This window comes from Panthera leo, chromosome C1, assembly GCF_018350215.1.
Source record: "Panthera leo isolate Ple1 chromosome C1, P.leo_Ple1_pat1.1, whole genome shotgun sequence".
Taxonomy (NCBI): domain Eukaryota; kingdom Metazoa; phylum Chordata; class Mammalia; order Carnivora; family Felidae; genus Panthera; species Panthera leo.
Genome location: NC_056686.1, coordinates 147087535 through 147114282, shown reverse-complemented (window position 1 = coordinate 147114282; position 26748 = coordinate 147087535). Strand labels below are relative to the sequence as shown.

At 36.2% G+C, this 26748-nt stretch overlaps 1 protein-coding gene across 7 annotated transcripts in view; it reads left to right on the top strand.

Moving 5' to 3' along the window:
* The window catches only part of CCDC148 (coiled-coil domain containing 148), a 276911-nt gene that overhangs the window by 61923 nt on the left and 188240 nt on the right, over positions 1-26748 (top strand). For all 7 annotated transcript variants that reach the window (XM_042948861.1, XM_042948866.1, XM_042948863.1 and 4 more), the window contains 5 exons: positions 5838-5900; positions 7085-7206; positions 16456-16559; positions 25548-25630; positions 26094-26245. In XM_042948861.1, the coding sequence (XP_042804795.1) occupies positions 5840-5900; positions 7085-7206; positions 16456-16559; positions 25548-25630; positions 26094-26245 (522 nt within the window). In that variant the 5' untranslated portion in view covers positions 5838-5839. The remainder of the gene's footprint in view (positions 1-5837; positions 5901-7084; positions 7207-16455; positions 16560-25547; positions 25631-26093; positions 26246-26748) is intronic.

Sequence of the window (26748 nt, the reverse complement as noted above, 5' to 3'; positions counted from 1 at the left end):
CTGTGGAACTCTAAAGTCCTTCAGAAACTTCTAGGTTCCTTGCTTCAATTAATTGTGTTCTTTCTACTTTACTCTGCTCCCCAGTCTTTTATTGAAAAGCATATGGGATAAGTAGATTTTTATTTTAATCATTTTCATTACTGAGGTTGATTTAGACTCTCCTCTTTGAGATATTATAGACATAAAAATAGGGATAAACAGAAAGGTTGATTGTATGTAGAATTTGCTTCAAAAGCAAATTTATATGAATTATGAAAAAGGCAGATATTTTGTAGATTTCCTTTGTCTGATTATGGATTTTTTTTTTTTTCAGTATAAGGGTAAAATATTAAAAAAAATTTTTTTTTCTTAACGTTTATTTATTTTTGAGACAGAGAGAGAGCATGGATGGGGGAGAACTATATATGTATCATGATTGCATTTGGGTTTTTTTTAATGTTTATTTATTTTTGACAAAGTAAGAGACAGCAGGGTGGGGGGAGAGAGAGAGAGAGAGAGAGAGAGAGAGAGAAAGAGAGAGAAAGAGAGAATCCAAAGCAGGCTCCAGGCTCTTAGCTGTCAGCACTGAGTCTGATGTGGGCCTTTATCTCACGAAGTTCTGATCATGACCTGAGTCCAAATCAAGAGTTGGGCCCTTAACTGACTGAATCATCCAGATGCCCCAACCAGTACTTTAATAATTGAAAGAAGAGTTTAATATATTTATTCCTCATACAGCATTAAAAAATAACCTTGTGAGTATTTTAATGCTAACATTTTCAAGTTCTATAAAATTCTACAAATGTACTTAACATATCCTATTTTTTAATAGAAAGACTAGTGAGAAATAAGTCAATTCAGTATTAGTATGGAAAATTATACTCATATATACAAGTTCACATCTTAAAGGATTCTTGATGTCATAAAATCCAGTTTCTTTTTTGACTGGTAAAATATAGAAATTGTGGTATCTTTTCCCCTCATATATAGTGAAATAACTATTGCCCCTGCTCAGTATTTTTTAAAATGTATATTTCTTCTTCGTGTAAAAAATATTTTCTAGATTCTGCTCAAACAAAAAGAGGAAACCAAAATCAACTATAATCCTGCTATCCCCAAATTGCCACTATTAAATATTTGGTACACAAAATTAGAATTATTTTTCTCTATTTAAATTTTATTTCCTTTAATAAGCCTTTGTGGGTGTTTTTAGGGTATGAGTGCTACACACTTCTTGTACAGTTTCTTCCTAGGGATTTTGTTTTTATTCGTTTAGTTGTAGTTGCTCTTTTGAGTCTGAGCTTTTCCATTATGTTTGAATTGAATATGAGATATTTATTATGTAACTGAACACTTTATTTAAATATTTTTATTAACCTTCATGGATTCGCTCTTGGTTCCATTAGTTTTTCCAGGACAATATTTTTATTTGATGCTAACTACAATATAAAATGTTTCATAATGGAAGTAATATGCACCATTCTGCTTAGAATTTAAAAGGGAATTCTGCATGCTAGAAAAATATTGCTTAAATTTAGGCCAAAGTATTTGAATTAACGTTTGAAATGTCATGAGATCTTTCATATGAAAAAGGTTATAATTTGATGCTACATCCAAGATATTTTTCCACGTTGGTGTTGTCCTCACACTGTTTGGCCTGGCAGAAGCCCTATCAATTTTGAAAACTTACCCTCACAGGATGATTGGCTAATCTACATATCTATACAGTTAGACAGTTTAGAGTTCACAAATTATCCATGCATTGTACAATTTTAAGCCTAAGTACAACTGACATTTTCTTCCTTAGTGTATTAAAAGAGATTTTCTCAGCAAAGAGAGGAATACAAATTTTCACACTGTAAAAAGATTACCTTGTTATATAAATGATCTCTTTGCTATTTTTTTCTCATCTCTAGAGAAGCTTACCTACCCCATAGAGACTAGTTGAGGTCATGGATTTTTTTTTTTTTTTGAGTTTAGATTCTCTATCAAGTCTGTAAAAATTAACTTTATATTAAAATCTTGATTCAATCCTGTAGCTACCGCAAAGCTATCATTACATTATATATCAAAACGTTCTTCCTACACTCTGAGAATCTTCTCTTAGGAACATATTACTGGAAAATATTTTCAGTAATTGAATAGCTGTAAAATGTTTAACATTTTGATAATACTCATAAGCAATTTCTAAAATGTCACGTAATGTGAACATGAAATAATTTCTAAAACTGTGAAAGCTTTAAAATTATGTAACATGGAAAATTCTGTTCGAGTGGCCATTACTCAGCCAAAAGCATCTCAATGGCCAGCTGAAGTAGCCACTTTGAATTTCACTAGTAAGCATAAAGTTGAAATGGCCTAGATGACATATGCTTGTTTGGGAATCAGAGGCTGCTTGTTTTAGTACAGCTTCATAATCCCTTATCTGAAGTCTGTGGTGCCAGATGTAGTGTCAATTTTTCAGATTTTTAGAGCTGTGATATAGAGCATCTGCCCTATATTCCTTAAGACCGATGGTATCTGGGTAACACCCCATACAGAAACATATTGACACTTTTGCACAAATGCATGAATGTCCACATTAAATAGAATAAACTTCAGTCTGGGTCAAATTTGCCGCCAAATGATTTCAGCTCAGATTGGATTTGGCCACAATAGTGATTATGAAATAAACCTTCATTTTCAGAGATTTTTGTGTTATGGGTATGATTTAGGACTTGAAGTTCTCTGTGATTTTGGTCATTTTTCTGGGCTGCCAACCATCTCATGCTAAAATGAGAAGTTGGATGAGCTAAATTTTATGCAAACCTTTCAGATTCTGAATCTGAATGTTTATTTAATCCACTGATATAAAAAACACTATAACTAAATCAGTTTTATATTATCTCACTTTAATAATTATTTAGTTCAGAGGTCCTCAACATCCCTGAAAGGTAAGTAGTAAGTAACTATGATTTATATATAAATATTAAAGAATGTAGGTCAAGAAGTGTTTTGGATTCATCTTCTGTACAGTTGCAACCAAACTAGATTTCAAGTTCATGAAGGCAGAGTAGTATTTTTTTTTTTTTTGCAATTTTGATTTCCAGAATGTATTCTTTAAAAAAAATTTTTTTTAAATGTTTATTTACTTTTGAGACAGAGAGAGACAGCATGAGTGGGGGAGGGGCAGAGAGAGAGAGGGAGACACAGAATCCGAAGCAGGCTCCAGGCTTTGAGCTGTTAGCACAGAGCCCAATGCGGGGCTCAAACCCACAAACTGTGAGATCATGACCTGAGCCGAAGTCGGACGCTTAGCCGACCAAGCCACCCAGGTGCCCCCAGAATATATTATAAGTTTCTTATGGTCATAATTAATATTTGAACCATGTAGAAATGGTGAGAAATGTTTGGACTTCATGACTTTTCTCTGAACATCAGGAGGAACAAATTAATCAATGTTAGATCAAAGTAACCTAAAGGGAGTCTGCAAAACCCCACTTTGATTCACAGCCTCGATCGTGCAATCTAAATCCCAAGACAAATGAGTCGTAAATCTGAGGGGGCTGGGCTCCCCACTGAGGAAAACCTAAAGTGAATCAATTAAAGAATTGGCGAGGTCTCTCCAAGATGGGGATAGTCAGCTCAGACGGGTGGGAGATTGAGATGAAAACCAGAGGTGAGATGCGGTAGGCAGAGCTCACAGACAGGTTGCTAAGTGCAGCATCCATTTGTTTTGGACACTCACTTTATTTGTGCAGTACCTTTGTTAAGAAAAAAGGAAAAAAAAAGATGTACTTGATTATCTTTGGGCATGGAATGCTTTTTAGTTTTCCATGTTTTCTGCAGTCCCTATGATTTTCACTCTCTCATTGACCCGATGGCCTCTGAGGGCATGTAAATGTGCCATTTCTTCCTGTAGGCTATGCTATTAAGGCAGACTTATAAAAAATGAAAGTTTTTTGTTGGAAGAAAGAGGGTATAGTATGAACTAAGGAATTATTATCGCAGCCCTTCTGGGGGGCTAGAAGACATTGAGCTACTGCCAGCTACCTTTCATTGTTTTTCTCAAATGATATTTATTGAGCATTTACTACCTGTGCTAGATACCAGGAATACAATCAGAAGTAAGACGCACACAGGCCACAAGTTTGTGGAGGAGGACAGATATTGAATCAGGAAACATGCAGATGTGAAGACTGATACAAATTATTATGGAAAGGAAGGAATGGGATGAGAGAGAAACAAGGCATCCTCCCTTAGTTAGACGGAGAAGTCTGGTTAAGTCTCTCTGAGGAAGAACAACATGTTGGTGTAGCTGAAGGCTGAGTAGGAACCAACCAGGTAAAAAGAGGAAAAAAAATGTCTGTAAGGTAGAGAGGACAGCAAGTGGGAAGACCTTGAGGCAAAATAAACGTGGTATGTTTGAGAAATAGAAAGACCAGTGTGGTTGGAATGTGTGGATGAGGTGAGAATGGGGAGATGACCAAGGACAAGGTCTTGGAGGGCCTTATAAGCCTCTTGAAGAAGTTTGGGCACTATTTTAAAGAGTAAATGGGAAGCCATTGAAGGGACTCAGCAGGGTCAGACTAGAGTTTTTAAAGGGGTTGCTCAGGCTGCTGTTTGAAGAATGGACTATAAGGGTACAAAGTGGAACTGCTGCTGCCATCAGGCGGGTGGTGATGGTGGCTTGAGGCAGTACAGGTTGATAGATTGGATGTGCAATATCTTCCCCCCAAAAAGAAGAATCCTAACATAAGTTGTAGGTGTCAGTAGAAACCAGACTATAGAGAGGATTGTCAATGTTACTGAGGGCTTGAAACAAGGATTCCTTGTAGAAGTTATTATACACTGGAGTTCATCCCTATATTCCAAAAGCTAGTGGGCAATCACCATGATTCTTGGGAACTTTGCAGTTTCCAAAGTCATGTATGTGTACTACTTTCTCTTCCATTTAGCAAGGTTAGTTTTGCAAAAGCTACTAGATGTGAGTAGTTCAACCTAGTGGATATGGAACAAAATTTGTGAAAAATGGATACTGTTACTTAAGAACCACTTTACTAGTCTGTAGCCCCAGAGGTGCCCTAAAAAAGATGTCAGTTCAGTTCAGTGCTATTGCAGGTTGGGTTCTCAGGAAGGAGACACTGAGGCAGAGCTTAGGGTGCTGTGTATTCATTAGGCATCCAAACCTGTGAAAGGAAGAAGCAGCAGCAGGATTGGGCAGATGAAAAAGTCAGTTTCAATGTAGGTCCGATAAAGTCTGGGTCAACCCTGCCAGAAGATCTGGATCAAATATTGCCCATCAGGGTGACCCACACTGGGCCCAAACTGGTGGGGCTTTATAGTTCTGCCTTGCTCAGTCATTGGGTATAGGCTGCCCCAGCAATGGTATACCTTTGGATGAGGTAGCTCTCTGAAACTGAGTCTAACCCTGAAGGAAGTGACAGCTGGGAATCAAGTGCTTTCTAGAAATAGACGGCACATCCTAGTGTCTGCTACAAATGCTGATTTGTTTAATGTTACTAGTGAGTCATTTGGCTAACTGCTTTATTCTTTAATTTATGTAGCTTCTTTTTCCTAGGAACTCAGGATAAAGCTTACACAATTTTTAAATCACAAAATATCAGTCACTAAGGCAATCCAAGAGAAAGGGATTAAAATGTTGGAGGTTCAAAGGAGAGATCAAGAACAGGAAAAGCATAGAGGGAAAAAACTAATGGAAGGAAGCTTCTCGAGGGTGGAGATGTAAATTTTAGTTAAATACAAAGAGTTCTGGCACCCAGTCCTGGGCCTTGTTTTAAAAAACAGTATGATTAACCCATCTTTAAAAACATTTGGAAAATAACACTGAAATTTAGCTGTCTTTTTTTATTTGACAGATATGGAGGACATGAATAAAAGAGACCAGCTATTCATGATGATTCAGAAAAATGATAGCCCAGGTATTATTTTCTACTTCCGTATCTGTTTTATGATTTATGGTGGGTGATGCATGATGTAAAGTTGGAATGTTGATTTTCAAAATTTTAATGGAAAGCTCATTATTTGGTCATATTAAAGGTTTCTCCAGTTCCTTGCAATGCATGCTTTAATCTTTTCCAATAGTGATGAGGATAACCATACTTTCTTTTACTGTGCTTGTCCTTAAATCACTTGAAGCCTACTTAAAGTCATGAGATTCATGATATAATTAATTAATCTCAATTACTTTACATTACACAGTTTACTTATTCATATAATTGAGGCAAAAGTGCATTTTTTTTTGTTTGGATTACTCAGATTATTATGCTTTATGCTACTTGGCCTATGAATACCTCCTACCTATGTTTTACTTTATCAAAACAGTTAATATCATACTAAACTAGGACACTTTATGTATTTGGATGGAGATTGGCTGCTTGGTCATTTTATATCATTTTATTCCTATTTGGCCCATTAAAATTTTAGGTTTTGTTTTCAATTTTTTTCAAATTTAATTGAAATTATTTCAATTTTTCTGTTAGAAATGCAGCTATGACTTAAAAAATCTACTTAATTTCATTCATAAGATGAAACTTAAATATTCACCATTGATGCCTAAAATTTTTTCATTTCTTTTTAATGTTTATTTTTGAGAGAGACGGAGACAGAGTGTGAGTGGGTTAGGGGCAGAGAGAAAGGGAGACACAGAATCCAAAGCAGGCTCCAGGATCTGAGCTGTCAGCATAGACCCTGACGCGGGGCTTGAACTCATGAACCGTGAGATCATGACCTGAGCCAAAATCAGACAGATGCTTAACCTACTGAGCCACCCAGGTGCCCTGACGCCTAAAACTTTTTAAATAAAAAGAATGGTCATACTTTGTATCTTGGCATTATAATTTTCTAAAATTCTCAATATATTTACTTAAATGGGAATATTCCCTTTATGTTCTTTTAAAAGTAATTTTATGCAAGAAATATACTGGTGATATTTTTAAATTTTCTAGAGATAGAGGTTCAAGTATAATATGAGTGTTGTAATATTTATTCTTGTTTTTGCTTAAAAATAATTAAAAATAAGACCAACATGTTACCATAACTATATTTAGACTTCCAATAATATGATACTATTTCTTTGTCATTTTCTTTTTTTGATGAAAAACAGACAATCTGATGTTCCATTTGAAAAATGGAATGAGAAGTACCAAGTATAAACCAGTAGACTATCAACAATTGCATGCATTGACTGAAGCAAAAAAATTAGCTTCTGCCTCTACAGAGCTAAAGGTTAGTTAGAAGTTATGCATATGTGTATGTGTGTTTTCTAGTTTTGGAAAATTGAATTTCCAGGAAGTAAAGTCATATTTATAAAGTAAATGTGAAAATAAATAACATTCTGAATAGTTTTTAGAATCTTCCAACTATTACTAGTAGTGAATAGCAACTATCATTTATTGAATGCTCTTGGACAATGTGGTATATAGCTTACATGCATTCCTCATGTAATGTTCATAACAACCCTGAGATATGAATTCAACTTTACTTTTATTTGTTTATTTATAAAAAGTTTATTTATTTATTTTTTAAAAGTTTATTTTGAGAGAGAGAGAGAGAGCGAGCATGCATGTGCACATGGGAGAGGGGCAGAGACAGAGAGGGAGAGAGAGAATCCCAAGTGGACTCCCAGCTATGAGCCCAATGCAGAGCTCGATCTAACAGACCATGAGATCATGACCTGAGCCGAAATCAAGAGTTGGTTGCTTAACCCACTCAGCTATCCAGCTGCCCCTCTACTTTTAGCTTTCAACAATTTCTAACTTGCTCTGAACAATAAAAATTGCAAATAAGGGACAGCCATGGATTATCATTTAAGGCTCTTTCTGCAACATCATACAAATATGCCCTCAGGTGCCTCTCTTTCCTACAATTTCCTTTTATGCCCTGATCTCAGGAAAGGTGAACCTGGACTAGATTTGAAAGGGGTTTAGGTGCAAGTGATTGTGCACTGTATTTTAGGACCATGTATGGTTTAGGATTACTCATGCAGTATATTTCCCTCTTGTGCAAATAATAAAGTACATTATAAACAACATTTTCATTGCTTGGTTGCATTTTTAATTATTTTTTAAAAATCTGATTTGGCAAAGTAACATATTAAGTAATTTACAAGTTTTTATTTTCATTTAATATTTTTGTGTTTTATTAGTTTTCGATGGCTTTTTATGGTTAATACCTTTTTCTTTTTCTTTTTTTTCAGTTTTTATTTAAATTTTAGTCAGTTCATGGTTAATACCTTTTTTTAAGATGTTTTAAAAATATTTTTATTATTTATTTTTGAGAGAGAGAGACAGAGACAGAGACAGAGCATGGGCGGGGGAGGGGCAGAGAGAGAGGGAGACTCAGAATCTAAAATAGGTTCCAGACTCTGAGCTGTCAGATTAGAGCCCGACATGGGGTCAAACCCACGAACCATGAGATCATGACTTGAGCTGAAGTTGGACGCTCAACGGACTGAACCACCCAGGTGCCCAATATCTTTTGGGCAAATGTTATGATTCCAAAACACATTTCATACCTATTCTAAAGAAATTACCATATATCCATGAGCTATATCCCCTCAAGTAAGGGAACCTCTCAAATACGACATTATTTGTTCAGTTCAGATATAACTTTAAAATAATTTGATATTATTGACATTATCAGGACAGTGAAAGAAATTTTATGGCAAAATCACTTATATAACTATCATCCTAATAGAACTATTTCATATTTCTGACTTATATTCTGATCCATTGTATTTATATCACATATACACTACATACATGTATAGAGACATAAACATATACATACACTTTTTATTTTCTCCCATGATAAACATAAACATGAAATCCTGACTACAAAGCTGTCATCATCAAGACAGCATGGTATTGGCATAAAAACAGACACATAGACCAATGGAATAGAATAGAAACCCCAGAACTAGACCCACAAACGTATGGCCAACTCATCTTTGACAAAGCAGGAAAGAACATCCAATGGAAAAAAGACAGTCTCTTTAACAAATGGTGCTGGGAGAACTGGACAGCAACATGCAGAAGGTTGAAACTAGACCACTTTCTCACACCATTCACAAAAATAAACTCAAAATGGATAAAGGACCTGAATGTGAGACAGGAAACCATCAAAACCTTAGAGGAGAAAGCAGGAAAAGACCTCTCTGACCTCAGCCGTAGCAATCTCTTACTCGGCACATCCCCAAAGGCAAGGGAATTAAAAGCAAAAGTGAATTACTGGGACCTTATGAAGATAAAAAGCTTCTGCACAGCAAAGGAAACAACCAACAAAACTAAAAGGCAACCAACGGAATGGGAAAAGATATTTGCAAATGACACATCGGACAAGGGGCTAGTATCCAAAATCTATAAAGAGCTCATCAAACTCCACACCCGAAAAACAAATAACCCAGTGAAGAAATGGGCAGAAAACATGAATAGACACTTCTCTAAAGAAGACATCCGGATGGCCAACAGGCACATGAAAAGATGTTCAACGTCGCTCCTTATCAGGGAAATACAAATCAAAACCACACTCAGATACCACCTCACGCCAGTCAGAGTGGCCAAAATGAAGAAATCAGGAGACTATAGATGCTGGAGAGGATGTGGAGAAACAGGAACCCTCTTGCACTGTTGGTGGGAATGCAAATTGGTGCAGCCGCTCTGGAAAGCAGTGTGGAGGTTCCTCAGAAAATTAAAAATAGACCTACCCTATGACCCAGCAATAGCACTGCTAGGAATTTACCCAAGGGATACAGGAGTACTGATGCATAGGGGCACCTGTACCCCAATGTTTATAGCGGCACTCTCAACAATAGCCAAATTATGGAAAGAGCCTAAATGTCCATCAACTGATGAATGGATAAAGAAATTGTGGTTTATATACACAATGGAATACTACGTGGCAATGAGAAAAAATGAAATATGGCCTTTTGTAGCAACATGGATGGAACTGGAGAGTGTGATGCTAAGTGAAATAAGCCATACAGAGAAAGACAGATACCATATGGTTTCACTCTTATGTGGATCCTGAGAAACATAACAGAAACCCATGGGGGAGGGGAAGGAAAAAAAAAAAAAAAAAAAGAGGGTAGAGTGGGAGAGAGCCAAAGCATAAGAGACTGTTAAAAACTGAGAACAAACTGAGGGTTGATGGGGGGTGGGAGGGAGGGCAGGGTGGGTGATGGGTATTGAGGAGGGCACCTTTTGGGATGAGCACTGGGTGTTGTATGGAAACCAATTTGACAGTAAATTTCATATATTAAAAAATAAAAAAAAAAAAAAAAAAAAAAAAAAAAAAAAAACATGAAATCCTGTATACTTTCCCCCTAACACTTTGCCACATAATCTTTATAATATTTAATTACTCCAGTAAATAAATATTTATTATGTGGCTCAACGATACAATAATGAGCAAAATACATCCCTACCCTCATGGAATGTACTGTGTGCAGGAGAGGAGGAGGAGGAAAGTCAGTGTTTATCAAATAATAAAAACATGCTGTCTGGTGTGTACTAATAGGACTTGATCCTAGTTGAGTGGGAAGGCTTTTTTTGAGGCAATGACATTGGAAATGGGATTTCAAGGTCAATAAAAATGAAGTAAAAACAAGAGTGATGAGTACTTCAAATAGAAAAAGATGCATGCCTTATCCTGATTTTTGGATATTGGGATTGTATCCAGTTTTATGATATTGGAAATCATGCTTTGGTAATTACATATCTTCATGCAGAGACACCTTTCACATTTTAGAATCCTCTACCCCCATAGGATAAATTCCCATGATTGGCATGTTTGGGCTAAAAACTATGAATTTTATTTTTAAAAAAGTTCTTTCCCAAGGTATTGTTCTAATAAAGATACAATCACAGACACTTCTCTACACTCTTATCAGTACTGGAATATGTACATATATATTCATATAGATACACATACATTTTAAATATTATCTATGTATCTATTTGTCCACCAATCCATGCTTCTATGCATCCATCCATCATTTACCAATTTTTTTTCTGGCTGAATGTGGAATGGTTGAATGTCAAAATCAGTGTTTGTTCAAAGTGAATTTCTCTTTGATGATAGAATCACTATCAAAGAATAAACATACTTTAAAATTTTAATTTTTAATGTGGTTTTCAAGTTTTGATATTAAGTTCAAGGGCAGTAATTTCTCAGCCCTGTCAGCTGCTAGATTGCTTCTCTGGTTACTGTGCTACATATTTGTGAGATTAAACAAATGATCACTTTCAACTGACATTTTAAATAACATCAATAACCTTGTTGTTTGTAGAATGTAATTCAGGAAGAAGCTTTTTAGTTACATATTTTCTAGGAATAACTGTACCTGGGATTTATTACTTGGCAAATCTCAAAAAATCCCTTGTCTTCAACTAGTGAAAGTGGTTCACAGTGTGTAGCAATCATTTTGATAAGCTTTTTGGTTCAATTTTTAGTTTCCATAGATTCATAATGATAAGGAATTGTCCTGTTAAGGCATTTTTATAATATCTGTTGTTTTGAATTCCAGTTAGTGAGAACAAAATGTGTCCTAGATACCTCATCATTTTCGAATACTTTCTTCTTTCCTTTTACGGTTTTTATTTTTTAGTATAGCTGGATTAAGAAAGATGTATTGGGAATGTTGTTTTACATGATTTTTGGTCTTACCTTTTCATTTAATTTAGAAGATAGCAAGTTGACATTTTGCTTTTAATGGACTCTTCTAAAATGTGAACAATTTCCAAATAGGACTTTTCTTTAAAAGACTCGTGGCTTAAATGGAATTAGATAACTGGAAATGAAAAATAATTCTTAAAGTTTATTTTGTTTAATGTTTTGAATGCTAAGATATATACCAACCAGTCTACACCAACTAGGATTGTGATAATAATGTCATCTCTATTATTCTTTCTTGTATTGGTATTTACATTTTTGTAAAATGTGCATTGGCTCAAGAAGAATACTTCTTCCTAATGTTACATGGTTAACACATTCTCTCAATATTTGTATTAAATATCAGTTTATTTCCTACTTCTTTTACTAATTAAATGTGTTTTTTCCTTGCACATGAGATTAGCAGCTTTAACAATCATTGTTAATTATTACAGCACTATACTCTGGCAATATTAAATGTAAACATACTTAAAATGAATGATAGAATGTTAACATTTAGAGCACATAAGGAGGTTTTGCTTCAACTTATATCTAGAATACTTAGTTATATTTGAAAATAAATTAACAATTTCTTTTTTTAAATTTTTTAATGTTTATTTATTTTTGAGAGAGAGAGAGAGAGAGAGAGAGAGAGAGAGACAGAGCAGGAGCAGGGGAAAGGTAGAGAGAGAGGGAGACACAGAATCTGAAGCAGGCTCCAGGCTCTGAGCTGTCAGCACAGAGCCCGACACAGGGCTCAAATTCACGAATCATGGACGCTTAACTGACTGAGCCACCCAGGCACCCCAACAATAATTTCTTGTAATAATTATTGTTAATTAACAGTAAATTCAGAAGACCTGCCTGGTTTCTGTTACTGGTATTATACTGATCAGATGTGATAGTCCCTATAAAATCCCTGTCGTTGATCATGCACAAATTTTGGGCTGCCAGATAAGACACTGATATGGACGTTGAGTGATCTAGCTTTCACAGGCTGAGATCGAGTCTGAAGCCAAATAGTAGAGTTGGCCTGGAAACAGAGACCAATTTTAGGTACACTGTATGTTAACTATTCATTTCTAGTTTAGGTAAGTATAAAAGGGATCTTTATTATTATTTTTATTTGAATTGCTTTGCTTAGCAAGAATGGATATTTCTTCTTGTTCAACTAAGTATCTATCTACTAAATTTTTAAAAGAACATTATGAGAAATTGTGATCATATGCAAAATTAGAGTGAATGATATCATTATCTCTATGTAATTTATCTAGCTTCAACTATAATCAACTCTTGCCTATTGTTTTCTCTATACTCCCTACCATAACTTTCCCCTGTGCCAGGTTATTTTGAAACAAATCTCAGGCATCATAACATTTAACCACAATTATTTCAGTATGTATCTCTAAAAGATTAGGGCTACAAAACACCACCCCAAACCCTAAAATACCATTATCATTAAAATATTAATAATTTCTTAATTTCAAATATCCAGTGTTAAATTTCCCTGATTGTCTTCAATTTTTTTCTTAAAGTTTGTTTAAATCAGCATCTAAGTAAGATCCATATATTATAATTGATTTTTATTTTTTAGATATCCTCCTCTATCCTCCTGTGTTTTTGTAATTTATTTTTTGAAGAAATTGTATTTCTTACAGTCTGGATTTTGCTGATTACATCCTGGTGGTGTCATTTAACATGTGTTTCTGTCTCTTGTATTTCCAGTAAACTGGTGGTTATATCTGGAAACTTGATCAGATTCCGGTTCAATTTATTTTGGCAAGAACACTTATTGTTGGAGTTTTTGTGCTACATTCTTTTTCTATCACAAAGAGTGCTTCAGTGAATAATTTTGTTCATTTATCTTCTTACATAGTTTTACCAATATAGTTCTCAGATTGATTTCTATGAATAAGGTTAGGTCTAGGTCAAAGGGCAAATCCATAAGAAATTTTGCCCCACCTCCAGATTCCCTTCTGTGGGGGGCTGCATCATTTTGCATTTCCACTAGCAACATAGGAAAGAGCATGTTTCCCTATGGCCTCACAGAGTGTTTTGTGAAACATCTGAGGTTTTGTTAACCTGCTAGATGAGAAATTTCATTTCAGTGTAGTTGGGTTTTCTCTTTTTATTTTTGTTAATAGCTCTTTATACATTTAACTCTTCTTTTATCTTTATTGAGATATAACTCACATATACTAAAGTGTACATACCTCACCTATAATAAAGTGCACAACTCTTAAGTGTACACCTTGATGAATTTTGACAAATGTATACACATATGTAACCAACACTTCAGTTGCCCACTAGCTATTGTTGCATATATCTAAAGATAGGTCATCTGACCCGAAGGGCTATCATGGTATCTCAAGGTGCCTACCTAGAGTCTTATTATTATCTTGGATCATCACATTAAACCACATAGGAAACCTCTAGTTTCAGATTCCTTGATGAATTTATTATTTTTGCTATTTTTAATTCATCAACATTCCGTATAAGTCATCATCCACCTTAAATATTGATTTCGTATGGCTTACTGCCCAGCAAAATGAATTGGAATCTCCTAGAAATCTATTGATAGAGATCCAACTTTAAATCTTTTTGTTCTTTTAAGACTTTATTTTTCTTCACTTTTGGCCTGAGGATAGAAGTGGAGTCAATGAGTGAACTTACAAAAAATCAAGATGTTCTTTAAAATATTGGAAATGTCTAGTGAAAAATAGTAGCTTTATTTTGACTTTTATAGTCTACTTAATTGGTCTTTCTCTGGGCTCAAAGACAGCATTGATTTTTTTAAGCCATTAAAACGTGTCCACGTCTTTCACCAATGTGTTTTAATTTTTTTGTACGACATGGACCAAATATGTCAAAGAAATCTAATTTTAAAAGTTGTGTCTGCTGCAACAAACTTTAGAGGCTGTAGGTGGCAAACAGTTGCAATGAGTTTTAAGCATTCTTAAAGCAAACACTAGAGCATCAGATTTTAGAAACATGTACTTTTATGTTTTCAGTAGGTAGAATGAGGATTGCTGAATGTTTTTCTGCAGTGTCCTGTTCTTATTTAAATATACTTTTCTCCTAAATTTCATAATTGTAGCCCTCTTAAGACCCCCTGAGGAAAAGATTTGACTTTGACTCCATGTTTTTGTTTTCTTACACCCCTAATTTTGAATCAGTAACCAGAACAGTGGAAGGATAAACTCAAGGTTGAAGTAATCAGTGAATGACAGCTAGAAATAGCATGCATTCTGAAGAGTCTTTTTAGGATTTGTCTTCTGAAGTTTTTATATCTTCAGCATTGAAGATGTATCTGTTAAGGCTTTCAGGATACCAAGTATTCTAGTAGCAGAGAAAATATAAAATATGCATGTTTCATCAAATTTCTGATTTGAGAATAGCGCTTTCATAGACATTTAGAAGTACTAATACGGAATACGTGAATTCACCATACACGTACGTATCAGTCAGCATCCAACCAGGAAACAGACACTGAAGACTAAGAGAGGACAGGTCTTTAATACAGGAAATTGTTACACAGGTGTAGAGCTGAGAAGGCAAACAGGATACCATGAAGCAATGTAGAGGTTAACAACAGAAGGCGCTCCCATGCCTAGGTCAGAGGGACATTAGACAAAGCAAGGCTGTACCACATTCCATCTGCTGAATTTACCCAGAAATTGTTGGAACTGTATTAGAACTGTCAAGAAAAGTCAGAGCAATGGAGAAGATGCAGATGCTCCTGGAGATGATTGTGATACTAGAGAAGGCAGGCGGAGTAATCCTTTGGCTTCTCCTTTCCCCCCTCCCTTCAGGATCCTACTACTAGTGTCTCCCTTGGCTGAACCTGGCTGCAAGTCAGCTAGTCGGGGTGTCTGGGAAACACAGGCTGCTCTGTGATATGGAGCAGATCAGGGAGATGGCCAACAATGGACATTAAGGCAAACAGATCCAGGCCTGATACAATTTGTCAACAAACTCCAAAGTACTAATTATGTGCTACATTTTTGAAAAGCCATACAATCTGGGGAAAATTTAAATTTAGTCAAAAATGTGGGTTTCAATGCTACACGAGTTTTCAGGTTTCAGTTTTCAATATAAAGTTGACATATTTCTTTGTCAACTTCTGTACCTTCAAATAAATACTTGCCTAAATTTTTAAAAGTATTTTACTAACATTTAAAAAACTTTATTTATGAAGGCATGGAGTTGAAAGATTAAAATTACATGTTCAAGGTCCTATTTCTAGTAGGTGCTGAAGCTGAGACAAAAGCCAGGCCTCCTAACAACTTATCCAATGACTTTTCCCCATCCTATGCTGAAGGATCATGTAAAAGCCAATGTGAACACTAAGGTTCTATGTGATTCTGACATTTATGAGCTTTAGGATCTTGGCCACGTTTTTTAACCTCTCTGAACTTCAGTCCTCATGCATCAGTGGGAATAGTGATGCCCATAGTGCCTGGCAGGGAAGATGTATCAAAAAGATGAGAAAATATATGGAAAGCTACTGAAAAATTTTCTGAGACTACATGAATTAAGGTGTTATTTGTTGTATGTATGGAAAATATAATTACCTATCTTTTCATAGATACTTTAAAAACAATTTTTAAATTGGCCAGTATTCCAAACCAGTTTCTCTTTCACCTCCCTGGTTTTTGTTTAATGAATTATTTATTTTAAGGTGGGCTCTGTCTCAGAAGTTGCACTAATAGGACTGAACAGAGATAAATATGTAACTTAGAAATTACAAATTAAACAATTTCATTGTGGAAAACACATTCAGAAAACATTGGAATTGCTCCTCTTTTGTTCCTCTAAATCTAGATCCGAAAAGCAGTGCAGACTTCAAAAGCATCTAAAGAGCAGACACTAATAAAACAACACAAGCAAGTGTGGTGGCAGGAACACCAAAGGCTAAATGACGTCAGGTAAGAATCGAGGGAAATCTCTATAAGAACATTTAAGACTCGCTAAGAGTTGTACTTACTTAGACGTTCTATAACGTTCCATGTTAATGAAGCCATTAAACTAAAAATATAAAGTTATGCTTTGTGAGTCAAATTAAAATTCTTTCATTTCCTCAATTTAATTTGGAATCCAGCAAATATGTTAATATGGCTTTTGCTTTGCTTTGGAAGAAAAGATAATCTTCTATATCTGCTGATCACTTAACTCTTCTACACTCCCTTTCATACTTGTAATTACTCATTTTACTCTTAGCATATTGAATTATAATGTCTTATTTACATGTTTGCTTTCCCTATGAAGTGGCAAACAAGGGCAAACGTACCATCAGCTTCATCTTTTCCTTGTAGGATTTGGAGGAGATCTTTGACTGCTTTCAATGAATGAATGAATGAATGAAGGAACTCAGGGATTCAAGTTGTTGACTGATTTCTAGATGTAACTGCATTATGACTAAGTCAATTTGCATTTTTGACTTTTGTCATTATTTCCAGCTCTCATTTCAAGGTGAAGTAACAAAATAATGATTCTATACTTGTTCTTAAATGTAATCTTTGAAAAATAAATTTCTTTTCAAAGGGCAGGGCAAAAGGAGAAGGCAGATGTGTTTTCCCTCCATTTGAGGCAATATACTAGTTTTAAGGTATACTTTAAAAATGTATATTTTAATCGGATATTGTACATCACAATAGATTATTTTTGTAGTTTACTCAAATTCAAATTTCTAAAGGTCATTAACTTTACTTTTTTTTTTACCTGTTAGAAATATTAATTAGAATAGAACTGAATTGGCAAATGGTTTTTGAGCAAATTGACATTTTTAGCCCTATCAAGTCTTTCAATTCACCATTTATTTTAGTCTAGTGTCTTTCAATAGATATAGAGATCTTTCATATCTTTTATAGGTTTATTTCTAAATACTTTATTTTTATGCTATTGTAAAAAGATATTTATTTATTTATTTATTTATTTATTTATTTATTTATTTATTTAACATCCAAGTTAGTTAGCATACAGTGCAACAATGATTTCAGGAGTAGATTCCTTAATGCCCCTTATTCATTTAGCCCATCTCCCCTCCCACAACCCTTCCAGTAACCCTCTGTTTGTTCTCCATATTTAAGAGTCTCTTATGTTTTGTTTACCCCCCTGTTTTTATATTATTTTTGCTTCCCTTCTCTTATATTCATCTGTTTTGATCTTAAATGCCTCATATGAGTGAAGTCATGTGATATTTGTCTTTCTCTGACTGACTAATTTCGCTTAGCTTAATACCCTTCATTTCCATCCACATAGTTGCAAATGGCAAGATTTCATTGTTTTTGATTGCTGAGTAATACTCCATTGTGTATATATACCACATCTTCTTTATCCATTCATCCATCAATGGACATTTGGGCTCTTTCCATACTTTGGCTATTGTCAATAGTACTGCTATAAACATTGGGGTACATGTGCCCCTTTGAAACAGCACACCTGTATGCCTTGGATAAGTACCTACTAGTGCAATTGCTGGGTCATAGGATAGTTCTATTTTTAATTTTTTGAGGAACCTCCATATTGTTTTCCAGAGTGGCTTCACCAATTTGCATTCCCACCAGCAGTGCAAAAGAGATCCTCTTTCTCCGCATCCTCACCAACGTCTGTTGTTGCCTGAGTTGTTAATGTTAGCCATTCTGACAGGTGTAAGGTGGTATCTCATTGTAGTTTTGACTTGTATTTCCCTGATGATGAGTCATGTTGAGCATTTTTTCATGTGTAGGTTGGCCATCTGGATGTCTTCTTCGGAGAAGTGTCTATTCATGTCTTTTGCCCATTTCTTCCCTGGATTATTTGTTTTTTTGGGTGTTGAGTTTGATAAGTTCTTTATAGATTTTGGATACTAACCCTTTATCTGATATGTGATTTGCCAATATCTTCTCCCATTCTGTCGGTTGCCTTTTAGTTTTGGTGATTGTTTCTTTCGCTGTGCAGAAGCTTTTTATTTTGATGAGGTCCCAATAGTTCATTTTTGCTTTTGTTTCCCTTGCCTCCAGAGACGTGTTGAGTAAGAAGTTTCTATGGCCGAGGTCAAAGAGGTTTTTCCTGCTTCTCCTCGAGGATTTTGATGGCTTCCTGTCTTATGTTTAGGTCTTTCACCCATTTTGAGTTTATTTTTGTGTATGGTGTAAGAAAGTGGTCCAGGTTCATTCTTCTGCATGTCACTGTCCAGTTTTCCCAGCACCACTTGCTGAAGAGACTGTCTTTATTCCACTGGATATTCTTTCCTGCTTTGCCAAAGATTAGTTGGCCATATGTTTGTGGGTCCATTTCTGGGTTCTCTATTCTGTTCCATTGATCTGAGAGTCTGCTCTTGTGCCAGTACCATACTGTCTTGATAATTATAGCTTTGTTATACAGCTTGGAGTCCGGGAGTGTGATGCCAACAGCTTTGGTTTTATTTTTCAAGCTTGCTTTGGCTATTTGGGGTCTTTTCTGGTTCCATACAAATTTTAGGATTGTTTGTTGTTGCTCTGTGAAGAATGCTGTTGTTATTTTGATAGGGATTGCATTGAATATGTAGATTGCTTTGGGTAGTATTGATATTTTAACAATGTTTGCTCTTCCAATCCAGGAGCATGGAATATTTTTTTCATTTTTTTCAATTTCTTTCATAAGCTTTCTATAGTTTTCAGTGTATAGTTTTTTCACCTCTTTGTTTAGGTTGATTCCTAGCTATTTTATGGCTTTTGGAGCAATTGTAAATGGGATCGATTCCTTGATTTCTCTTTCTGTTGCTTCATTGTTGGTGTATGAGAATGCAACCAATTTCTGTGCATTGATTTTATATACTGCAACTTTGCTGAATTCATGGATCAGTTCTAGCAGTTTTTTGGTGGAATCTTTGGGTTTTCCATATAGAATATCATGTCATCTGCAAAGAGTGAAATTTGACTTCTTCCTGACTGATTTGGATGCCTTTTATTCCTTTGTGTTGTCTAATTGCTGAGGCTAAGACTTCCAATACTATGTTGAATAACAGTGGCAAGAGTGGACATCCCCCCTGTCTTGTTCCTGACCTTAGGGGGAAAGCTCTCAGTTTTTCCCCATTGAGGATGATATTAGCAGTGGATCTTTTATATATGGCTTTTATGATTTTGAGGTATGATCCTTCTATCCCTACTTTCTTGAGGGTTGTTATCAAGAAAGGATGCTGTATTTTGTCAAATGCTTTCTCTGCATCTATTGAGAGGATCATGTGGTTTTTGTCATTTCTTTTATTGATGTGATGTATAACATGGATTGTTTTGTGGATATTGAACCAGCCCTGCATCCTAGGCATAAATCCCACTTGGTCATGGTGAATAATTTTTTTAATGTATTGTTGGATCTGGTTGGCTAGTATCTTGTTGAGGATTTTTGCATCCATGTTCATCAGGAAAATTGGGCTATGCATCCTTTTTAGTAGGGTCTTTGTCTGGTTTTGGAATCAAGATAATGCTGGCTTCATGGAAAGAGTTTGGAAGTTTTCTTTCCATTTCTATTTTTTGGAACAGCTTCAAGAGAATAGGTGTTAACTTTTCTCTAAATGTTTGGTAGAATTCCCCTGTAAAGCAATCTGGCCCTGGACTCTTGTTGTTTGGGAGATTTTTGATTACTAATTCAATTTCTTTACTGGCTATAGATGTGTTTGAATTTTTTATTTCTTCCTGTTTCAGTTTTGGTAGTTTACATGTTTCTAGGAATTTTTCCATTTCTTCCAGATTGCCCATTTTATTGGCGTATAATTGCTCATAACATTCTCTTATTATTGTTTGTATTTCTGCAGTGTTGATTGTGATCTCTCCTCTTTCATTCTTTTTCTTTTTAATGTTTATTTATTTTTGAGAGAGAGACAGAGTGCAAGTCAGGGAGGGGCAGGTAGAGAAGGAGACACAGAATCTGAAGCAGGCTCCAGGCTCTGAGCTGTCAGCACAGAAGCTGATGTGGGACTCGAACCCACGAACTGTGAGATCATGACCTGAGCTGAAGTCGGACACAACCCACTGAGCCACCCAGGCGCCCCTCTCCTCTTTCTTTCTTGATTTTACATATTTGGGTCCTTGCCTTTTTCTTTTTGATCAAACTGGCTAGGGGTTTATCAATTTTGTTAATTCTTTCAGAGAACCAGCTCCTGGTTTCATTGATCTGTTCTACTGTTTTTTTGGTTTCGATAGCACTGATTTATGCTCTAATCTTTATTATTCCCTGTCTTCTGCTGGTTTTGGGTTTTATTTGATTTTCTTTTTCCAGCTCATTGAGATGTAAGGTTAAGTTGTATATCTGAGAACTTTCTTCCTTCTTTAAGAAGGCCTGGATTACTATATACTTCCCTCTTATGACCACCTTTTCTGTGACAGTTTTTATTTTATTTTATTTTTTTAATTTTTAGTTTCTTAATGTGAAATTTATTGTCAAATTGGTTTTCTTACAACACCCCGTGTTCATCCCAACAGGTGCCCTTCTCAATGCCTATCACCCACCCTCCCACCCCCCCATCAACCATCAGTTTATTCTCAGTTTTTTTTTAATTTTTAAAAAAAATGTTTATTTTTGAGAGAGACAGAGGCAGAATGTGAGTGGGTTAGGAGCAGACAGAGAGGGAGACACAGAATCCGAAGTGGGCTCCAGGCTCTGAGCTGTCAGCACAGAGCCTGATGCAGGGCTTGAACTCATGAGCTGTGAGATCATGACCTGAGCCAAAGTTGGATGCTCAACCGACTGAGCCACCCAGGTGCCCCAGTGTATTCTCAGTTTTTAAGAGTCTCTTATGGTTTGGCTCCCTCCCTCTCAAATTTTTTTTCCCTTCTCCTCCTCCATGGTCTTCTGTTAAGATTCTCAGGATCCACCTAAGAGTAAAACATATGGTATCTGTCTTTCTCTGTATGACTTATTTCACTTAGCATAACACTCTCCAGTTCCATCCACGTTGCTACAAAAGGCCACATTTCATTCTTTCTCATTGCCAAGTATATTCCATTGTGTCTATAAACCACAATTTCTTTATCCATTCATCAGTTGATGGACATTTAGGCTCTTTCCATAATTTGGCTACTGGTGAAAGTGCTGCTATAAACATTGGGGTACAAGTGCCCCTATGCATCAGCACTCCTGTATCCCTTGGGTAAATTCCTAGAAGTGCTATTGCTGAGACATAAGGTAGTTGTATTTAATTTTTTGAGGAACCTCCACATTGTTTTCCAGAGTGGCTGCACCAGTTTGCATTCCCACCAACAGTGCAAGAGGGTTCCCATTTCTCCACATCCTCTCCTGCATCTATAGTCTCCTGATTTGTTCATTGTAGCCATTCTAACTGGCATGAGGTGGTATCTCAGTGTGGTTTTGATTTGTATTTCCCTGATGAGGAATGACATTGAGTATCTTTTCATGTGCCTATTGGCCATCATGTCTTCTTTAGAGAGACAGTTTTTATTTTAAACTTTATTTATTTTGAGAGAGACAGAGAGCACACGCATGAGCTAGGGAGGGGCAGAGAGAGGGAGAATCTCAATCAGGCTCCGCATGGTCAGGATGGAGCCTGATGTGGGGTTTGAACTCACAAACCCATGAGATCCCAACCTGAGAAGGAATCGAGAGTCAGATGCTTAACTTACTGAACCGCCCAAGCAGCCCTATAATTTTTATTTTAACAAGAATTGTTGAATCATAAAATTTTCAGGGTTTATTTGTACACCTTACTACTTTCACTACACAGGGATGTTTTATAACCAAATCTCTGTTAGGAATACATATAGTCTTTTGCTCACACTTTTAGTTTTATAACATTTTTTAAATATCACCTTTTTACAGAGGATATCACGAGGTTTTACCAACAATTAAATGTTGTCTGTAAATGCATCTTTAAAGATAAAATTAACACCAGCATTCACACTGTATGACTCAGAGCATCAGAGAACTCTCTAAGCCCAGCTCCTGAGTTCATTCTCTAGCCATTGGTTGTGTGACTCCCTTTGTTGTCTCTGTGGTTTGCTCATTTGGGATAGACTCTTTCAACTGAGAAGTGGATGCAATAGCTGATTCTAAGAAACCAAGCTTTCTGACCTGGTGATTTTCTGCAGGTCTCCTGGCTATTAATTCCATTATTGGAACTTTAACGTATTCTCTTGCTCTGCCTTTCGTGATCCACGTCCCTTTGCTAATTGTTTGCTTAAATGGCTTCTGACTACCATTCTTGGACCTGTAGTTTGCTTGTTCTACCAAAACTGGTAATTAAGTGGCTAGCCTAGTCATCTCAGGAAGCTCTGGGAATGTTTGATGTTCTGAGGAGACAGATTCTACATCTATAACTTTGGCACCCTCCTGGAAGGATGAGGACCTATATGACAGTGGACTCCTGAGAGTTCAAGAACACCCTTCACCAGGCTGGTTTACCTTACAGGTGGTTACATTGCAACTAGGCAGATCTAGGAAGTAGATTAACATATCATCAAGCAAATGGTCACACAAGAACTCAAGAGGCTTTTTTGTAGTACCATCATATTTATTGGAAACAGAGGATAGCCCATACAGCATTGGGAGGTACTTAAATTGGCATACATGGGCACAGAAAGTTGCCTTATATTTGTTCCCTCTTCAGATGGGAGGAGGTTGTAATCTGCACAGAGTTCCAACTTGAAGAACCCGGGGGCCTAGTCTAGCATGTCATTGATGAACAGGGCAGGGTTCTCTTCTCCAGAGTTACCATTTTTAATGCTCTTGAGTTGCACCTCAATCTTTATATTTCCTAAATCATATTCTGCAAAACAAATATTCTGCAAGTTACTCCATGGAGAATAATGAATTTCATGTTCCTATAAATTAGAAAATACATTTCCTACCGTTTTTGTATAACCTCATTGTATTTTAGCATAATCAAGTTTTTGAGAAATCCTTCACTGTAGAAACATATCTGATTTTATTTACTATTTCCCATCCCCCTCCCTCCCCATGGCATCTCATTGACATTACTGTTTTATAGAACACAATTCAGGAAATGTTAGCCTTCATTCACAAGCTAGTTTCAGATTGTCATAGTTCTAGAAGGCATAAAAAATGCTTTTGGATTTTGTTGGGCCATCAGGACAATCAGCAAAAAGGGCTGGTCTTGGCAGATGGGTAGGGTTGTTAATCTAGGAAGCTAGGATGGAACTTACCAGAATTATTACATGCAAGTAGCAGGTTGGTCTCCTGTGTGAACAAAGCCACTTCTCCTGTTGGCTTATATGTTTTACTATGACTTTCTGGATGCTGAAATATAGGTAGGAGAGCTAGAAGGTTGATAAGTACTATGTTTTTGTTTATACAAATCCACTATGAAATAATTTCTGGTTTTAGAGCTTAGGTTTTGCACCCATTCTCCATGTAACAGTTTCAAATGTAATCTAAAAAATGCTTCTGGCAAAAACTACATAAAGAGTAGACAGCGAAGTGTCATCTACAATAGCACCCCCCCCCCTTATACATGCAAATAAAGTCTCTGTCCCATGTAAGTGAGCTGGTTTAGAAGATGATGCCACATATATAAAATAGAATACCATGCAGCCATTAAAATAAAGGATAATTATGAGAATTATTTAGAAATATCTTAAATGTTATTGAAAAACCCCAATATAAGATGATGAATATTACCATTAATTACCAATTAATTCATAATTATAGTTATTTAACATACATATGCCTGTGGACAAGGGCTAGAAACTTATATGCAAAAATAAAAATAATAATTGTAGTAAAGTGTTATAATTGTTGATAATTTATTATTTTATACCATTTCCAATATTATATTTTAACAATCACAACAAATCAAAACTCTTCTATGATTTCGTTAAATCTGCCGTAAGCAAGGGATAGACTACAATGTTTTCAGATGTCCAGTTTCAGCTGGTTATGGTTGTACTCTAAAAATGACTATATTGAAATAAAATAAAAATCATTAAGATTTATTGCTTTTATTAGTCTATAAAAACAAAACATACCTTTACTCTCATTTCTCTAGTTCAGGACCTCATCATCTCTTAACTTTTGGAATAACTACCTTGTTGGTCCAGGTTAACCTGATCCTCTCCTTTTCATTTTCTGTTTTTATTTGACTACCCCTCCTTCCAACTCATCCTCTGTTTTGCTACATGGGAATCTTTCTTTCTTCTTCTTCTTTTTTTTTTAATGCTCATTCATTTTCCGAGAGAGAGACTGAGCACAAATTGGGGAGGGGCAGAGAGGGAGACACAGAATCTAAAGCAGCCTCCAGATCTGAGCTGTCAGCACAGAGCCCCATGTGGGGCTTGAACCCATGAGTCATGAGACCATGACCTGAGCTGAAGTCGGAGGCTTAACCTACTGAGCCACCCAGGTTCCCCTGCCTGGGAATCTTTCTGAAACACAGATCTGCTGGGCAGGTGAGATCAGCTTAATATCCCTCAGTGGCTTCCTAGTGCCCTAAGCTCTTTCCACAGGAAGCATTGCCAGGATGTGCCAGGCACTTGCCTTTGCTCACGCTGTTACTTCTGCCTGAAGTGTTCATCTGTGCTTCTTTCTGTGTCAGTGTCTGGCAAGTGTCCAATCCATATTAGGAATTTAGTATATGGTCTGAATACATGAATAGGTGAATGGGACCACATTAGATTAAATTTCTAGGGGTGCCTGGGTGGCTCAGTCGGTTAAGCATCCGACTTCGGCTCAGGTCATGATCTCTCGGTCCGTGAGTTTGAGCCCCGCGTCAGGCTCTGTGTTGACAGCTTAGAGCCTGGAACCTGCTTCAGATTCTGTGTCTCCCTCTCTCTCTGACCTTCCCCCGTTCATGCTCTGTCTCTCTCTGTCTCAAAAATAAATAAACATTAAAAAAAATAGATTAAATTTCTATTTTTAGATATTTTTAAACCCATGTATGTTTATGATTATTTTTAAAAAGCTGATAGAGATAATGTCTATTTCAGGTATAAAATGGAATCTGAAATAAAATCCTTTCTCAATGAAGAGAACATTGGAAATGAATGTCTTACTGACCTTACAAATTTTGGTGAGATTTTTTGTTTTTTGTTTTTATCCTATATTTAAAGGGGAGTTTTGTTTTGAAGATGAAAGTGGGCCACTCTATGTTTTCTTACTGTTAACTGCCAGTTTTTTTTCCTAAAGGAATCCAAAGCTAAATCTGCACTCTTAATGTCCTGTTCTTGAAGAAATTTAGAATAGTAATATATTACCTGGGGGCGCCTGGGGGGCTTAGTTGATTAAGTTGCTGAATCTTGGTTTAGGTTCAGGCTATGATCACGCACACACCATTTGTGAGTTTGAGCCCCTTGTCAGCTCTGCTCTGACAGTGCAGAGCCTGCTTGGGAGTTTTTCTCTCTCCTTTCCCTCTGCTCCTCCTCAGCTTTTGCATGTGTGCGTGTGCACGCACACACACACACATACTCAAAGTAAATAAATAAACTTAAAAAAATAATAAAGTGTTACCTGGATTTAATTTTGTTTCTCCATAGAACAAGAGTTATCAGAACAATGGTGCGTGTATCTTAAAAATGTGATAAATCCTATTCAGCAGTTGAGATCAGATCTGAAATACAGACAGCATCACATTTCCAAGCATTCATACTCACATACTGAGTTTAACTCAGTGAAAGTACTGGAAGAGGTCAGTATATTACCTTTACTTTTAATAATGTAATACCTCATTTTTATCCTGACTAGAACAGTTTGACATAAGAAACAAACATGTGTCTTGTATTTAAATAGAAGGTATAGCAAATTCTGTGTCTTCAATATCTTAAACATATCTCTGAATCTGTCCAAGCATGCTTATTTCTCACCTGAAAAGTTATGATGGCCTCATGACTAGTCTCCCTGCACTCATTCTTGCCCCTCCTTACAGTGCCTTTTGGGATTCTACCTTCAGTGCGGTGGGGTCCAGTCATCCCCCTGGTAGATCTCTGCAGAGCTCCTGCTGGCCCACAATTCCTCCCTGTACATCCAGCCCCCTTTTTCAACCTCATCTCCTACCTGGCACTTCCCCCTTTCTCCTAGACTTTGTCACACTGAGGCTGGCCTCCTGTCTGTTCCTCATACATATCAGACTCCTCATCTCAAGGCCTTTGCATCGTCTGTTTTCTCTGTCCCACTGTTGGCACTTTTTGTCAC